The 13881-nt window shown below is 54.1% G+C and overlaps 1 protein-coding gene across 25 annotated transcripts in view; it reads left to right on the top strand.

The window, feature by feature from the left end:
* The window catches only part of DYSF (dysferlin), a 229155-nt gene that overhangs the window by 129095 nt on the left and 86179 nt on the right, over positions 1-13881 (top strand). For all 25 annotated transcript variants that reach the window (XM_040458557.1, XM_040458576.1, XM_040458578.1 and 22 more), the window contains 2 exons: positions 7556-7649; positions 8193-8270. In XM_040458557.1, coding sequence (XP_040314491.1) covers positions 7556-7649; positions 8193-8270 — 172 coding nt within the window. The remainder of the gene's footprint in view (positions 1-7555; positions 7650-8192; positions 8271-13881) is intronic.

Here is a 13881-nt window from a genome sequence, read left to right as displayed (position 1 = left end):
CTGGATTCTATGTTTTGAGTGTGGTAGCTGAGCACCTGTTCTCTACCTGGCTTTGTGCTAGCGGGAGCTAACGGAAGGCTGGCCAGCCGCTCAAGAGCCTTCTGCTGCCCCACGCAGAAGGACCATTTGGGTAATTCCTTTAAATGGGTGGACCCTTGGATCAGTCTCACTCCAGATGTGGATGCTGAAGTCTTGAGGGTCCAATTGTGTGTTTGGGTACCTGAGACAAAATGCCAGCACACAGGCATGCATGGGTGCTGAGGGGTGTGAGTGTCACAGCTGGGCAGATGTGTCTGGTGCCCCATGCGTGTCACGGTCCATGTGCTGGGGTCTGCAGCCACAATTGCTAGGGTGACCTTATAATTTATTGCCTATACTATGTGTAATCATGCTGGGAAAGAGGCATAAGGGAGGGCCATCCCAGACAGACTGGAACCTGATTATGGCCCTGATTACGGAGGCACCCTGGCATTGGGTAAAACCTGCTTGAGCGTTCTCTGCAGCCTCCACGTTGGGAGACACGGAAAGCCTAGAGGGACGCATACGCGCACACACACACATACACGCAGACGCTTGCGCCAGCCCACACGTGGCATCGTGGATTCTCCAGGTTTCCTGATTCCATTCCCAAACTCCCCAGGGGCCGGCCAGTAGTTTTGCAAGGATTTTTGCAGCTGCTTCCAAGCCTCGGCTCCAGCTGTAAATTAAACGGGGGTGCACCCTTGCCTGCTATTCTACTTAAGGTTGCAATCAGCCCTGATTAGGAAGGGAGGTCTGTGTTCCCGAGTTCCCTCTTTTAAAGCGTTCCCCTCCTTTGGCCTGGCCTGCTAGCCTGTGTGGGGTTTCCCTGGAAGCTGAGGCTGGGCAGCCAGGGCAGTGACGTGGGCCCTGGGCTCCCCAAGGCCCTGACTTGGCGCTCAGCCCTGTCCTGTCCCTGAGCCCTGCTCTGGTGCCGAGTTCTGATGGGGAAGCAGAAACTGGGAAGAGCCCCGAGAGGCTGCCGGGAGATGCCCTGGCTCTGCCAGTTAATTTGCTGTACAATCCTAGGGAAGACCTTACCCTCTCTGGGCCCCAGCTTTTTCACTTTCTAGATGGGGGTAAGAACAACACAGCAAAAATAAGCATCTCTCCTTACAGAACAGGCGTTGGCAAACGATACCCTACGAGCCAAGTGTGGCCTCTGCCGGCTTGTATAGATGGGGTTTACTGGCACATGGCCGTGCTCATTTGTGTATGCATGGTGTGTGGCTGCTGAGACCATATGTCCTGCAGAGGTGTATTTACTCTCTGGCCCTTTCCGAACAACGTTTGCCACCTGTTCTAGAGCAGGCATTCCCTCCCCGCCCTGTTGGTGCATCATCTCCTTTAACCCTCCCAGCAGTCCTAAGAGATAGGTTTTATCATCACTCCCATTTTACGGATAGGCAAGTTGAGGTACAGCGAAGGCAAGTCATAATTGTCCTAGCGGCGTTTCCTCACATGAGTGTTACGAAAAATTTTGTGGATAATGGTGGGGTCGTGCAGCGTTTAGAGCATACTGCTCCTATGCTGCTGTTTGTTATTTGGATGTCCTAGCAAAGCCAGTAGTGGAGAAGAGATCCTGGCACTTCACCGTAGCGCGTGCTGGTCAGTGTTAAACAGCTGGCTCTCCAGAAAAAACATCCAAAAAACAAACTCAGCCTGGTTTGTAGTACTTGCTGGTTTCCGTGGTGTACATACCCCCGCTGTGGCCGATTTCAAGCTAGCAATGTGGCATCACTGAGAGTGGAGACGGGAAGAGATGAGCAGTAGCAGATGGTTAGATAGTATTTCCAGCCCACAGATACACTGGGCGCAAGTAACCTCAGGAGCAGGACAGTAGTCAAAGGTCATAAAATCATCAGGAAGTGATGAGTTTGAGTATCATCTTTGTTTCTAAAAAAATGTCTGTAGTTATAAATGCATGTGGGGTAATGGTTACAAATGGCTGTGTTTAACGGCTGGCTTGCAATACACCTGAAGATTTAAGAATCTGCTCTTATGATCTATGCAGGCCATCTCCAGCACTTGCTGCTCTGGGGGGGGGGTCCCCTGATCCTGTTTACATAAGAGATAAGGGCCCCGATCGTAGCAGCCTTCCTGACAGCTCTGTCCCTGTGCTCTTTGGGTCCATCAGGCATTGGGATTGGGTCCTCCTCATGAAGCTAGGAGAGCAGCTGGTCCCCGAAACCCACCTGCTTGACTCTGATGGGGTAGAGGGTACCCTTGTAGCCCCCTTGAGATACCACCGAGGCTCTGTTGTTTGCTTCCTGACTGCCATGGTGTGGCTGCGGTGGCTCCGCCCTCTGCCTGCTCAGCCCCAGAGGCCCTCTGCTCAGCCTTTCCGCTGCATCTACCGCCGCTCTTACCCCTCCGTCCTGCCCCCGTGTTAGAGCTCCTGAGCTGGATGTCTAGGCCCTGTATGGATGAGGCATCGAACCACTGGCAAAGGGAGGAGGTGTGTGTGTGACAGACAAGCAGCAGCGCAGGAGGAATTCCAGACACACTAGCGGACTGGCGCTTGATCTCGTATCCAATTTAGGTGGGCTGCGGGGTCCCCTTCATAGGCTGCTTATTTTCCCAGAACCTGTCCGCCTCCTCCTGGTGTGGTGGCCGCACTAGGGTCCTAGGGCAGGAGTCCTCAGCAGGTAAAGTGGGTTTGGCCGCTGCCTCTGGCGACCCCCGGGGGCAGCCCCGCACCATCTGAGAGGGAGAGAGCTCCTCACGGTCCTAAGCTTGGGCTCCTCCAGAGATCCGTGGCCGCCAGCCGGGCAGCAGCGGGTTGGATGCTACCCAGTCCCCTGGGCGAGCAGTAGGATCCCTTACACAGCTAGCCCCAAGATGGAGTGCGTGGCCACAGACCACAGTCTGGGAGTCGCATCGGCATGAGCTATGGAGGCAGGAATGTGGCTGTGGGAAACCCAATGCCCAGGGCCCAGCCCTGGAGGCTGGGGAAGAGCGAGTGCATGGAGTGGGGGTGAAGGGTGGGTGGACAGAAAGCGGAGTGTCAGCCGCCACTGCAGCCTGGCTCTCTGCACCCAGGGCTCTGAGCAGGAGCAGGAGTCAGCCAGCCTTTCTCTCCTTCCTTGCCCGGCCCCAGCTTCGCCCTTTAGCTGAGGCTTCCTCTAAGCTCTGGGGTGGGGGTGGCGGGGGGCACACATCCAGCATACTGCTGCTCCCCTTGAGTCAGCACCTCTTCTCTTTCCCCTCCTCCAGGAAGCTTTCCTGAATGGGGCCTTCCAAGGGTTCACTCCATTCTGTTCCACCCCAGAGATGGCTCCGTCCTCGGCGGGGGGGGCCAGAGGGGGGAGCTCCCTATCGTGTGCTCTTTCGGGGGGGGCATCTTACTCTGAGCCTTCCGAGGGAAGCAGGGTGCCAGCTGATGTACGCTTTCCAGACCCTTCCCCTGGAACCTAGGGCCTAAATGCTGCCCACGTGGCTTAGGACAGGGAATGCCGGTGATTCATTTTATTTGACAAATCTTCACTGGGTGACTACTAAGTGCCTGATGCCAGGCTGGGTGCTGGGGATAAAGGAGCGTGTGTGCCTTGCCTGGACACATGGAGAGACGGATACAGGAGAGAAGTGAGGAGAGGCTGAAGACATGTCCACCACAGCAGTATCCAGGCCTCAGTGATGACTGAGCTGAGGGAAGAGCTCAAGTTAGCTCACATGGGAGGACATTCAAGGTCGAGAGAACAGCCCGTGCAAAGGTCCTATGGCAGAGAGAAGACGATGGATTCCAAATTGAAAGAAAACAGATTAAAGCAGGAAGGTATTGTTTAGCACGAGACTGGAGAGTTGAAAGATTTAAACTGACCTCACTCGCACCATTTGCTGAGTGCTGCTTGTGTGCTAGGAACCTGCCACGGGCTGTGGATGTTCCACTGCATTCCCTTTCCACCAGTGGTTCCCAGCTGGGGGCGATTTCTACCCCCACCCCATCCCTCAGGGGACATTCGACAATGTCTGAAGATATTTTTGGTCGTCACAACTGAGGGGTCAGGAAGCTGTGTTGGTCTCATGGGTACAGGCCAGGGACGCTGCTGAGCATCCAGCAATGCCCAAGACAGGCAGAGGGAAGGACTGACGGGAAGGTGGTGCTTCCCAGAAGCTCCCACGTCGGGTTTTCTTGAGGCTTCATTGTTTGCTTTGAGAGAAATTCCTGGAGCGTGAGCCCTGTATGCCCACGCGTGAAAACCAAAAAATACTTCGGAGTGAAGGAAGTGTGACATTGGATTATCTGTTAATGTACATATAGACTGAGCCCGGGTGACAGGCCGGCCTTCTTCTTAAGCTCTCTCCAGAGCTCATGCTCTGTCTCCTGAGGTGTCCACATTCATGTGTTCACTTACTCACTCGCTCTCCAGGTCTGTCTTGAGCACCTGCTGTGTGTGAGGTGTGCCGGGCTTATGACAGAATCCTCACAGAGGTCTCAGTGGGAGGAGATGGGTAGATGGGGGGTGCTAGATCCAGGGTGCCATGGAAGCACATGGGAGGGTTGCTTGACTCATCCTGGCAGGGTGACCTTGAGGATGAGGCTGGCCACCCAAGGAAAAAGAAGGAAAAGAAAGGGGCAGAAAGACTTATGTGCAAGAGGCCTGGGGACAAGGAAGGGGCCCCCAGAGGGTCTCAGCTGGTTTGATCGTGGAAATCATCAGGGATGGGGGTGTCTGGGAGCGTCCAGACTGCTGGGGACTCAATTCAGAGGCCACGTCTGGGCTGGCTGGGGGAAAGTTGGCCTCTCTCTGCTCCCAGGGCCTGAAGAGGATGCGTGCAGAGCACCCTGGGAAGGTCAGTGGGCCAGAGGATGTAAAGACGTTGGCCAGTGGGATGGGTAGAATTCCGCCCAGGCTGGGAACCAGGGTGGCTGCAGGGCCAGCGCTCTGCTGGGAGAGACTGAACTTACTGGGTGTCCCTCAGCCTGGCTCCTCATTCTCCCAGCTTCTTCTCAGCAATCCCTATCTGTCGTTTTGAGCTGGCGGGGAAGGGAAGGAAGAGGCAGGTCTGCACTTGGGAGGTAGGTTAAAGGGTTGGGGGGTGGCCGAGGACCCTGTGGATCCCCACTCTGGAGGCAGGACAGGTGGAGAAGCCCAGGCAGTGTGAGGGGTATGCCCCAAGGGGACACTGGTTCCTCCCTCTGAAGGACATTATTTCTCAGGGCCAGGGCCTGCTGTGGGCCAAACACTGAGCTAGGCCTGAGCTACCTGGCGCCCGCCCACGTGGAAATCCCAGGGAGGGGGACACCTTTTCTGATCACAGGAGGGCAGACTGCCCTTGGACAGAGACCCAGAAATTGCTGCCAAAGCCCCAGACAGAGGCCTCTTGGTGGGAGTGATGCTGAGGGGAGGCTAGGGGAGCCATCTGGAGGAGGCGTGAGGTGAGTGGGGATGTGCACTGGCAGCGATCCGCGAGCACGGAGGTCCCTGTAGGTACTGAGAGGGAGTGAAGAAATTATAGGGCTGGGGGGGGCGGGGTCAGAGCCAGCCTCCCTCCCTTCACTCACCTTAGCATCCTACCCGTGGGGGGCACAGTGTATTGCAGGCTGAGGTGGAGGGACTACAGGGGTCTGGGCCTTCCACCCTGCCTCCAGCTGAACCCCCTCTCACCCCACCAAGGTGCCCTGGGTGGCACGGACTATGGCTATTGCACGGGGGGCTGGCCAAGCCCTGTTCTGAACTGCTTTCCTTGGCATCCCGCACCTCACGCCCGGGGTGGCCTGCCGGGGGGCGGGCCGCCCCCCCCCCCCCCCCCCCCCCCAGGTCCAGCCCTGTGTGCGGCCTTGCAGATCCTGAAACTGGGAGCCACTAGTTGCTGGACTTGGTACATGCCCTGGCGGGAGGCCAGTGTAATGTGGCCAGACCAAATGCCTTTTCTGTTGGGAGCCCAGGATGCCTGGGGTCCACACCTGCTCAGGAGGGAAGGATTCAGGCATGGTGGCCTTTGGGTCTTTCCCTGTCTGTAGTATGACACCCCTCCCTGTTATCCTGCTCTCCTGTGTGTGTGTGTGTGTGTGTGTGTGTGTGTGTGAGAGTGTGTGTGTGTGTGTGTGTGTGTGTGAGAGTGTGTGTGTGTGTGTGTGTGTGAGAGTGTGTGTGTGTGTGTGTGTGTGTGTGTGAGAGTGTGTGTGTGTGTGTGTGTGTGTGTGTGTGTGTGTGTGTGTGTGTGTGTGTGTGTGTGTGTGTGTGTGTGTGTGTGTGTGTGTGTGTGTGTGAGTGTGTGTGTGTGTGTGTGTGTGTGTGTGTGTGTGTGTGTGTGTTGAGAGATTGATTGCTTGATTGATTGCTTTTGATTTCTACCCAGGGCTGTGGCTCCTGAAATGTCCACTTTTCCAGCTCCTGGAATAATTTTGAACAAATATGAGGTATATGAACCACCCCCGAGTATAATTGCAAACTTTATAGTTTATGACCTACCCTGCCTTTGTCCCACCTGTGCCTCATTTCTGCCTTTGTCCCACCTGTGCCTCATTTCTCTCATAAGATCATTAATGGCAAACATCGGTTGAGCATTTATTATGTGCCAGGAGCTGTGCTAAGAACAATATGTAATGTATTTCCTTAACAATGACAGCAGCTCTCTGAGCTAGATACTGTAGAATTATTCCAAATTTACAGAGAGACTGGTTCAGAGAGATTCAGCAAGCTGCCCAAAGTCAAACAGCCGATAAGTGACAGGACCAGAATTGGAGCTCCAGCAGCCTGGTTCTAGAGCTTGTGTTGAAGTTGTGATCACAGGAAGCAGGCCACTGTATCTCTCTGTCACTGAGGGGGAGGTCCTGCTTGGTCTCCGAGTTCCCCAAACCATTCAGGACCCCAGTGAGAGGCTGCAGGGTGGCAGAGGTGGCCCTGGATGCATCAGGGAGGTGGGCATCTGGTCCAAGGAAGCTGGTGCGTGGCCCAGTGGTTAGAGCCCAGTGCTAACAAGGACAAAGTGAGGGGCTGACTGACTAACTTTATGTACAGTAAACTGCAGACTGGCTTCTGAGTTAGCCTCCTGCTCCTGTGCCTGTCCTGGCCTCAACCTGCACTCTCTTTCACCCTCGGCTCAGGGGGAGCTGGTTGAGAGGTGGTGATGATGCGGTATAGCCTCTCCCAGAGCTAGGACCCGGTGTCCAAATATGTAGGGGGTGGACAGAGATGGTGGACCGGGCCCTCCAGACTTTGGCTTCTCTTAACTCATCCCACTGGGGAAATCCCCACTGGATTCTCTCCCTTGGAGTCCTTCCTTCTATCAGACTCTAACCTTTTGGGTTGGAATAACTCAAAATTCCATTCTGAGTCTAGTCTCCATTGAAGAGAGAGAGAGAGAGAGAGAGAGAGAGAGAGAGAGAGAGAGAGAACAATTTCCCTGTGGACTTGACATTGGAGTCTGGGGATACTGTAGGAGGATGTGCTACCCTAGAGTAAAATTAGAGGTTGATGGCCCAGCTCTCAGCATCCGAAGAGTGGCTAGAGGTCTCCTGACCCGGGCCAGTCTCCCTGCCACTCCCAGGCTCTGGGGTCAGAATCAGCCATGACCAGCTCTGTGTCTCCAGGGCGGCGTGGTGGACGACAAGAGTGAAGATTCCATGTCCGTGTCCACCTTGAGCTTTGGTGTGAACAGACCCACGATTTCCTGCATCTTTGATTGTAAGTGATGCTTGGGGGTGTCTACAGGGGTGATATGGATGGATGTGTAACCTTGTGCTTGTTTGTATGGGGTTATATGGTCCAGTGTGTATGGGGGGCTAGGGAGAATCGAGTCTATGTGCTCTGTGGTGGGTCAGTATCTTTTGGGGGGGGTGTGTGTGTGCAGGCATCTGTGAGCACATGCACACATCTATCTACGTGTGGCGTGTGCATCAACTCAAAGCTTGGAATCAGGCATTCAAGGCCCTGTGCATTCTGGCTGCCCCCATCATTTATTTGGCCTTTCCTCCTCCTTCTCCTCCATCCCCCCTCACCACTTCTCGCTAGGCCCAAGAACATGGCACTTAGGTGTCTACCTTTGAGCTGTAGTCTGTTCTGATCCTGTGGGGGGCTCACTCCCGCATAGTGTGACGTGTGTCATTTCTATTGCTCAGACCCTTCATCTGTGACCCCTCCTCGGGGTAGACTCTACCCTCGCCCCAGCTCCCCCTCTTAGCCACTCCTAGCCCCTCACTTGGCATCTCTGGTTTTTCCTTGGTGCAGATGGGAACCGCTACCACCTACGCTGCTACATGTACCAGGCCCGGGACCTGCCCTCGATGGACAAGGACTCTTTTTCTGGTAGGTGGGAGGGGAGCCAGGGACCAGGGATTGAGGGTTGGGAGCTGAGCCATCAGACCTTTGGACCATAGGAAACATGGCCCCGGGGCTTCGTCTACGGGTGGGGGCTTTAGCTGTGTTTGTTGGATTTGTGGAGGTGGCTGCCAGGGTCACTATGGCTTTCTGGTTGTCAGGTGGCCTGCTTGACCCTTCTGCAGGGTTTGGCTTTATTGACCATCGTTTCCTTCTGGAGGTTCCTCTGGCCTTGACCCCCAGGGATACTTCTTTCTCCTAGGTCTTCTGCAGCCTCTTACTTCTCTACCTGCTCCTCCTCAGCTTCATGGCCCTCTCAGTCTGATGGTCCTGATGGTCTGTGTCCTCTTCTCTGGGTACTGGGGTCCCCTCACCTTCCCTGGCTTCATGGGCCACTCATGTCAGGGAAGCTTCTAGGCTTTTAGTTGATAGGCGCCCCTGATGTCCAGTCACATCTTAAGTATCTCCCCCTGGATGCCTCAGCGGCTCCTCAGTTCATCCTGTCCAAACTGAACTCCATGTGCCTCCTCCCCTGATCCAGGGGCCCCTTTGTTGCCTATCTTGGTCCTGGCATCACATCAGCATGTGTCTATTATCCATCAGTTTGGAAACCATCAGTCATCCGGTCCTGTTGATTCTGGCTTCTGAATTTCTCTTGGAGATGTTCCTGAGGACTGGCCTCGCCCCTTCTTCTCTGGACACGCTGGGTCAACTCATGGTCTCCCTGCCACTTTCCACACTGCCTCAGACAGATCTGGTCATGTCACTGCTCTGATTTCAACTCTAGACACTGAGAGAGAAATCCCCAGCTCTTAGCCTGGCAGACAGCTCCTTTGTTGACCTGACCCCTGTGGACCTTGCCTTTAACCTTTCCCTATTTTACCTTTAACCACTAGTTCTGGCCTCGCCAGCTTTTGTCAACATTTGTTGAGCTTTTCCACGTTCCTGACCTTTGTACTCAGTGTTCTCTCTGTCTAGATGTATTCCCTCTATCTTGAACCCTGCAAACACCTACTCATTCTTTAAGACGCAGCCCAGATGCTCTGACTTTTCCCTGAGCTGAGCTGGTTGTTCCTTCCTCAACACTTGGCCAGCTCCCCACCAACACATCTCTCAGAGCCCTGACCATTGCATAGATCAGCTGACATCTGTCTTTGTCACTATGATTGTGAACACCTCTAGGAAGGGGCTTTATCTTTGCCTTTGAACCTGCAGCATTGGTAGCTAAAGAGTGAATACTTAGTGCTCACGACAAGCCTAGGCATTTTACTGGCATTATTTCATGTAACCCTTACAACTCTCCTCTGAAGTGGGTATTTCATATCTCCATTTTATAGATGAGGAAAACTGAGACTCAGATGCTTAACCAAATTGCTTGAGTGAAAATAGCTGACAAGTGACTTACCACCCTCCAAAAGCTTACCGCTTAATTGAGTAGAACTGAGTTCTTCTATGAGAGTGACTCTCTGTTCCTAGAAAGGCACTGCAGCCTATAGCCACCTGCCTGTCCTCCTCCTGGCCCTGCTCCTCCCCCCATGGGGGCCCACTCTCATCCCTCACCCCTTGCAGCTGTGTTCCCTCGCATTTTGTCCTCTCGGTGACCTGTTTTCCAGCCCTGTGCAGCCAGGCACACGGTGGATGGGGCAATTTCTCTTCTGTGCTTTGGGCCCGGGGTCCTGAGGGTGCCCTCTGAAAAGCACATGCAAAACTAACACGCAGGGACTGGCGGGCTAGGGGCAGATATGTGATTGCCCCTTGTTGGGAACCTGCCAGGATGCTTGCTGACAATTGGAATGTAGCCCAGAGAAAAGAGGTGGACTAATCTACAGTCTTGCTTCTTCCTCCTTGAGGGGGGCATGAGAGATGGGGGTGCAGGCGGCAGGCTTGTGTGGGCATGTGGCAAGGAGGGGGAGCCCTCGTCCTCTGTGGGTTAGGCTGGCCGAGGCCCCTGCAGGGAGGGAGCCCCTCCTAAGGAACCCACTAGGAGGCAGCATGCACCCTGGGGACCACAGGCAGGTCAGCCTGGTGCTGGTCTGTGGGAGATGTCACACTTTCCATCCCAGTCCCACCCCCTCCCCCAAATAAACATCCCTTGAGCTTTGAGGGCACTGCCCAGGGCTTCCTCAGAGGCCGCTGGCTTCTGAATGAAAGGCCTGATTGACCAGCTGCTGGAAAGCAAAACAGCAGCCAACATGGGTGAACCTATAAAACCCAGAGTGTTTATTTTCACTCCCAAACCCTAAACCAAAGCAATTTCTCCCCTGGCACTGACCCTGGGGCGGCTGGCGGCCGGAGGCTGTGCGTGGCCACCGGCTGGCATTTCGTGGAGGAAACTCATGTGCGAATCCAGAATGTCTGGGGCCAGGGGAGGGTCTAGCGCAGTGTCTGTCACCGGTGTCACCCTCAGCCTGCCTGCCATGTGTCTGGGGCAGAGAGGGCTCTCCTCCAGAAGTACTCCATCGACTGTGACCTGTGGTGCTCTAGGCCTTTCCTGCACTGCTGGGCTCCCATGGCCCTGAGCTGTACTCTCTGCTTGTGCCCTGAGGGGTGGGCCTTGGGGCTGCCCAAAGCAGGCGGGGGGGGGGGGCGGGGGTGCTGTGTCTGCTTTCTTCTCTCTCTGGCCGAGGGGTTTGGGGGGCACACAGGAACTGCCCAGGAAATACTTGTTGAATAATATTAAACCCAGGCAGGAAAGGGAGGCTTGTGATGTTCTGCCCAGGCTGCATGAGGATTCCACCTCCGGTGGGGTTTGAATATATAGCCAGCATTGATTCTCCAGGCACTAGAAGGACGTGTGTGGCTTGTGGTTGTGAGCGTGTGTGACCTGTGTAGCAATTAGGCATTAAAAAATGTAAAATGATGCTTAACTCAAGTGACTTCGCTTTGATTGGGTTGGGATTGCCCCTGCTTGGTGAGCATCTATACTGTGCACTGAATTCAGTTTGACTGGGAAAGATATGACTCTGGAGGACTTAGAAATCACATGTCCTCAACGCTGTATCTAGCGGGCAGCATCGCTTCCTTACGCTGCAGCCTGAGCGGAACTGCTCTTCAGTGTAGAATGGTGTTTCTCAAAAGGAATCAGGACAGAAGCTGTCTCATTTGCCAAACTGTTCCCCAGGGAATTCTGATTTGCTCTCTCCTCCAGCTGGGCACCTCGGCTGGGGTTTGAGCGAGCCATAAGCTCTGCTTACAGATCTCCCGCCAAGACAGACACCCCGTGGGCAGCTCTGTTGTGAGGTCACCACGTATCAGAAGATGGTCCTTAGCATGGGGGAATCAGACACTCCTCTTTGAGGATCTCACTGGTCACTGGGCTGAGGCGGCCTGACTTGGTTTTAACCAAGCAAATCAGGGAGGGTAGGTAGACCAGATGCCAAGTTATTAATTTACCAGAGTGGGGTTTCTTAAGAAAGCAGAAGGTCCTGTGCCCTCTTTGTTGGCCTCATGGCTCCTGGTAGATCAAAGATGTGTGGCAGGCAGGTGGTCCTGAGAGGTGCTGCTCCAGGGCAGGCCGCAATGAGGTCTGAAGATCCATGGCTGCCCCACAGCTGAGTTCACCTCCGTGGGGACCGGTGCTTAGTTTTCAACCAGATCCAGACTCTGTCTTGGGTGGGGCTGGAGAGCTCTTGCTTTGGGGCTTACTGTGTCTGGACCCCAGTCACGGCCCACCTCCTCCTGAAGCACAGCTTTCTGTCAGGTTGGCTCCGGCTAGGGGAATTCTCCCGTTGAGCTTACGGAGCTGTTTTCCAAAGTGCATTGGAGGCTTGTGAAATGCTCCACTTAAAAAGGGTCCCTGAGCAAGGGAGACTGGGAAACACTACACACTTGAAGATTTATGATGCACAGTGGCATTGAGAGGCTCTGAAATGGCTGCAGGGAAGGAGCCTGTTTGACTTGTTTAAGCACTCATTAGCTCCCCAGGGAACTCGCATTTACGAAGAACACATTTTGGGAAACCCTGATCTACAGGATTCAGTCCAAATTGCTCAGCTTGGATCTGGGACCTTTGTGAGCTGCTTCGCTTCCTCCTCCCTCTTTTATCCCCACTGCCCTGGGCTTCCCCTCCTCAGCCAGACCAGCTCCTGTTGTTTCCCAAATGCCCATGCTCTTTGGTGTCTTTGCGTATGCCACGCTGGATGTCTAGAATGCCCCCTCTTCCTTGGTCTGCCGTGGTTACTCTTCCTTCTTGAGACTCGTGGTGGGAGACCTCCTTTGAGAAGACTGACCTGATGCCACCAGGCTACATGGGCTGTCCCCCACCAGCAGCACCTTATACATTCCCCTATTAAGTTGCACATCACCTTGGATTCTGTTGTGTGGTCACCATTTCCAACCATAGTCATGATCCTAAGAGCCTAGATTGCATCTCATTTATGTTCGTTTTCCTAGTGCTGTGCTTACCTACCACGTGCTGGGCAGTCAGAAATTGTATATTGTATGAATGATGGATTGCAAATAATGCTGGAATGAACATCTCTATACATATAGCTTTTTGGTTAATTTGGATGATTCCCAGGAATATAGGAAACAAAATATAAACAGTTTTATGTGTTTTAGGGCATAATGCCCAGTTGCTTTCCTGAATTGCTTCCAGCAGTAAAGGAGAGTACCTATTTCATCAAATATTTGCCAGCACTGGGTTTTATAATTCTGAACAATTTTTCTAACTTAATAGGGAAAATATTGCTATACTATAGTTTTCATTTGCACTGCCTTATTTGTGATCTACTCCCCTCTCTCTTAAGGGTTCTTTTCCTAAAAGCATGGCATGGTGGAAGGAGCACTAGACTAGGAGTCAGGGGGTCTGGCCCTCGTCACATTTGAGCATGGGCTAGTAACCTAGTCTTCATGGGGACAAGTAGGATGATGCCACCTGCCCTGTCCCCCATTCTGGTGATCTGAGCTGGGAAGGTGGCAGGGCCTATGAGGAAAGCTTAGTGTACTGTAAAGGTTTAGGAAGGCTCTAGGAAGGTCTGAGCAGCAGAGTTCAGGTGCAGGGCTCTAGGCCCAGCAAAAGAACCACCTGCCTGGGGCCTCTCTAGGTGATGGTGCCCAGTAGAACCATGTGTGTTCATGGCTGGAGCTTCCTGGGACAGTTACTGGTGCTTAGAGAGCTCGGATCCAGCCACTTTCCATTTCAGCTCCGTGTGGGTTGGGGGGTGAGGCCTGGGGGCCAATGCCGCCCCTCTTTTATGGGAGTGGCCCTGGGGAGAGGGCTAGGCTGGGGTCGACGGAGAAGAACCAGCCCCTTATCTTCCCTTCCACCTCCCCTTGGGGATCTGCTTCTCCTTCCTCTTGGCTTTCCTGGAAGAGGGATGTGTCTGTGCGGTTGTCTGGCCTTCCCTCATCTGACCACCTTGCTTCAGCAACACCCCCGCCTGCCTTGTTTCTTTTTTTCGGAGGGGCTGGGCCCTGTGGGGGGAGAAGCCAGGCCCCAGCACACAGTAGCCCAGTGTCTGAGGCCCCAGGCCTCCAGGCCTGCTCTTTACAATGCCTTTGTTGTGTGTTTTTTCCTCCCATGGGCGGGTGGGGCGCGTGTGTGGGTCTGGGTGATTTTTGTTTGAAAGCCACCCCCTCCCTGTTCCCCCAGAGCTGA

This window comes from Herpailurus yagouaroundi, unplaced genomic scaffold (genome assembly GCF_014898765.1).
Source record: "Herpailurus yagouaroundi ecotype Mexico unplaced genomic scaffold, PumYag 221, whole genome shotgun sequence".
In the NCBI taxonomy this organism is placed as follows: Eukaryota; Metazoa; Chordata; class Mammalia; order Carnivora; family Felidae; genus Herpailurus; species Herpailurus yagouaroundi.
The sequence above is the reverse complement of the archived record's forward strand: the minus strand, read 5'-3'. Positions and strand labels throughout refer to the sequence as shown.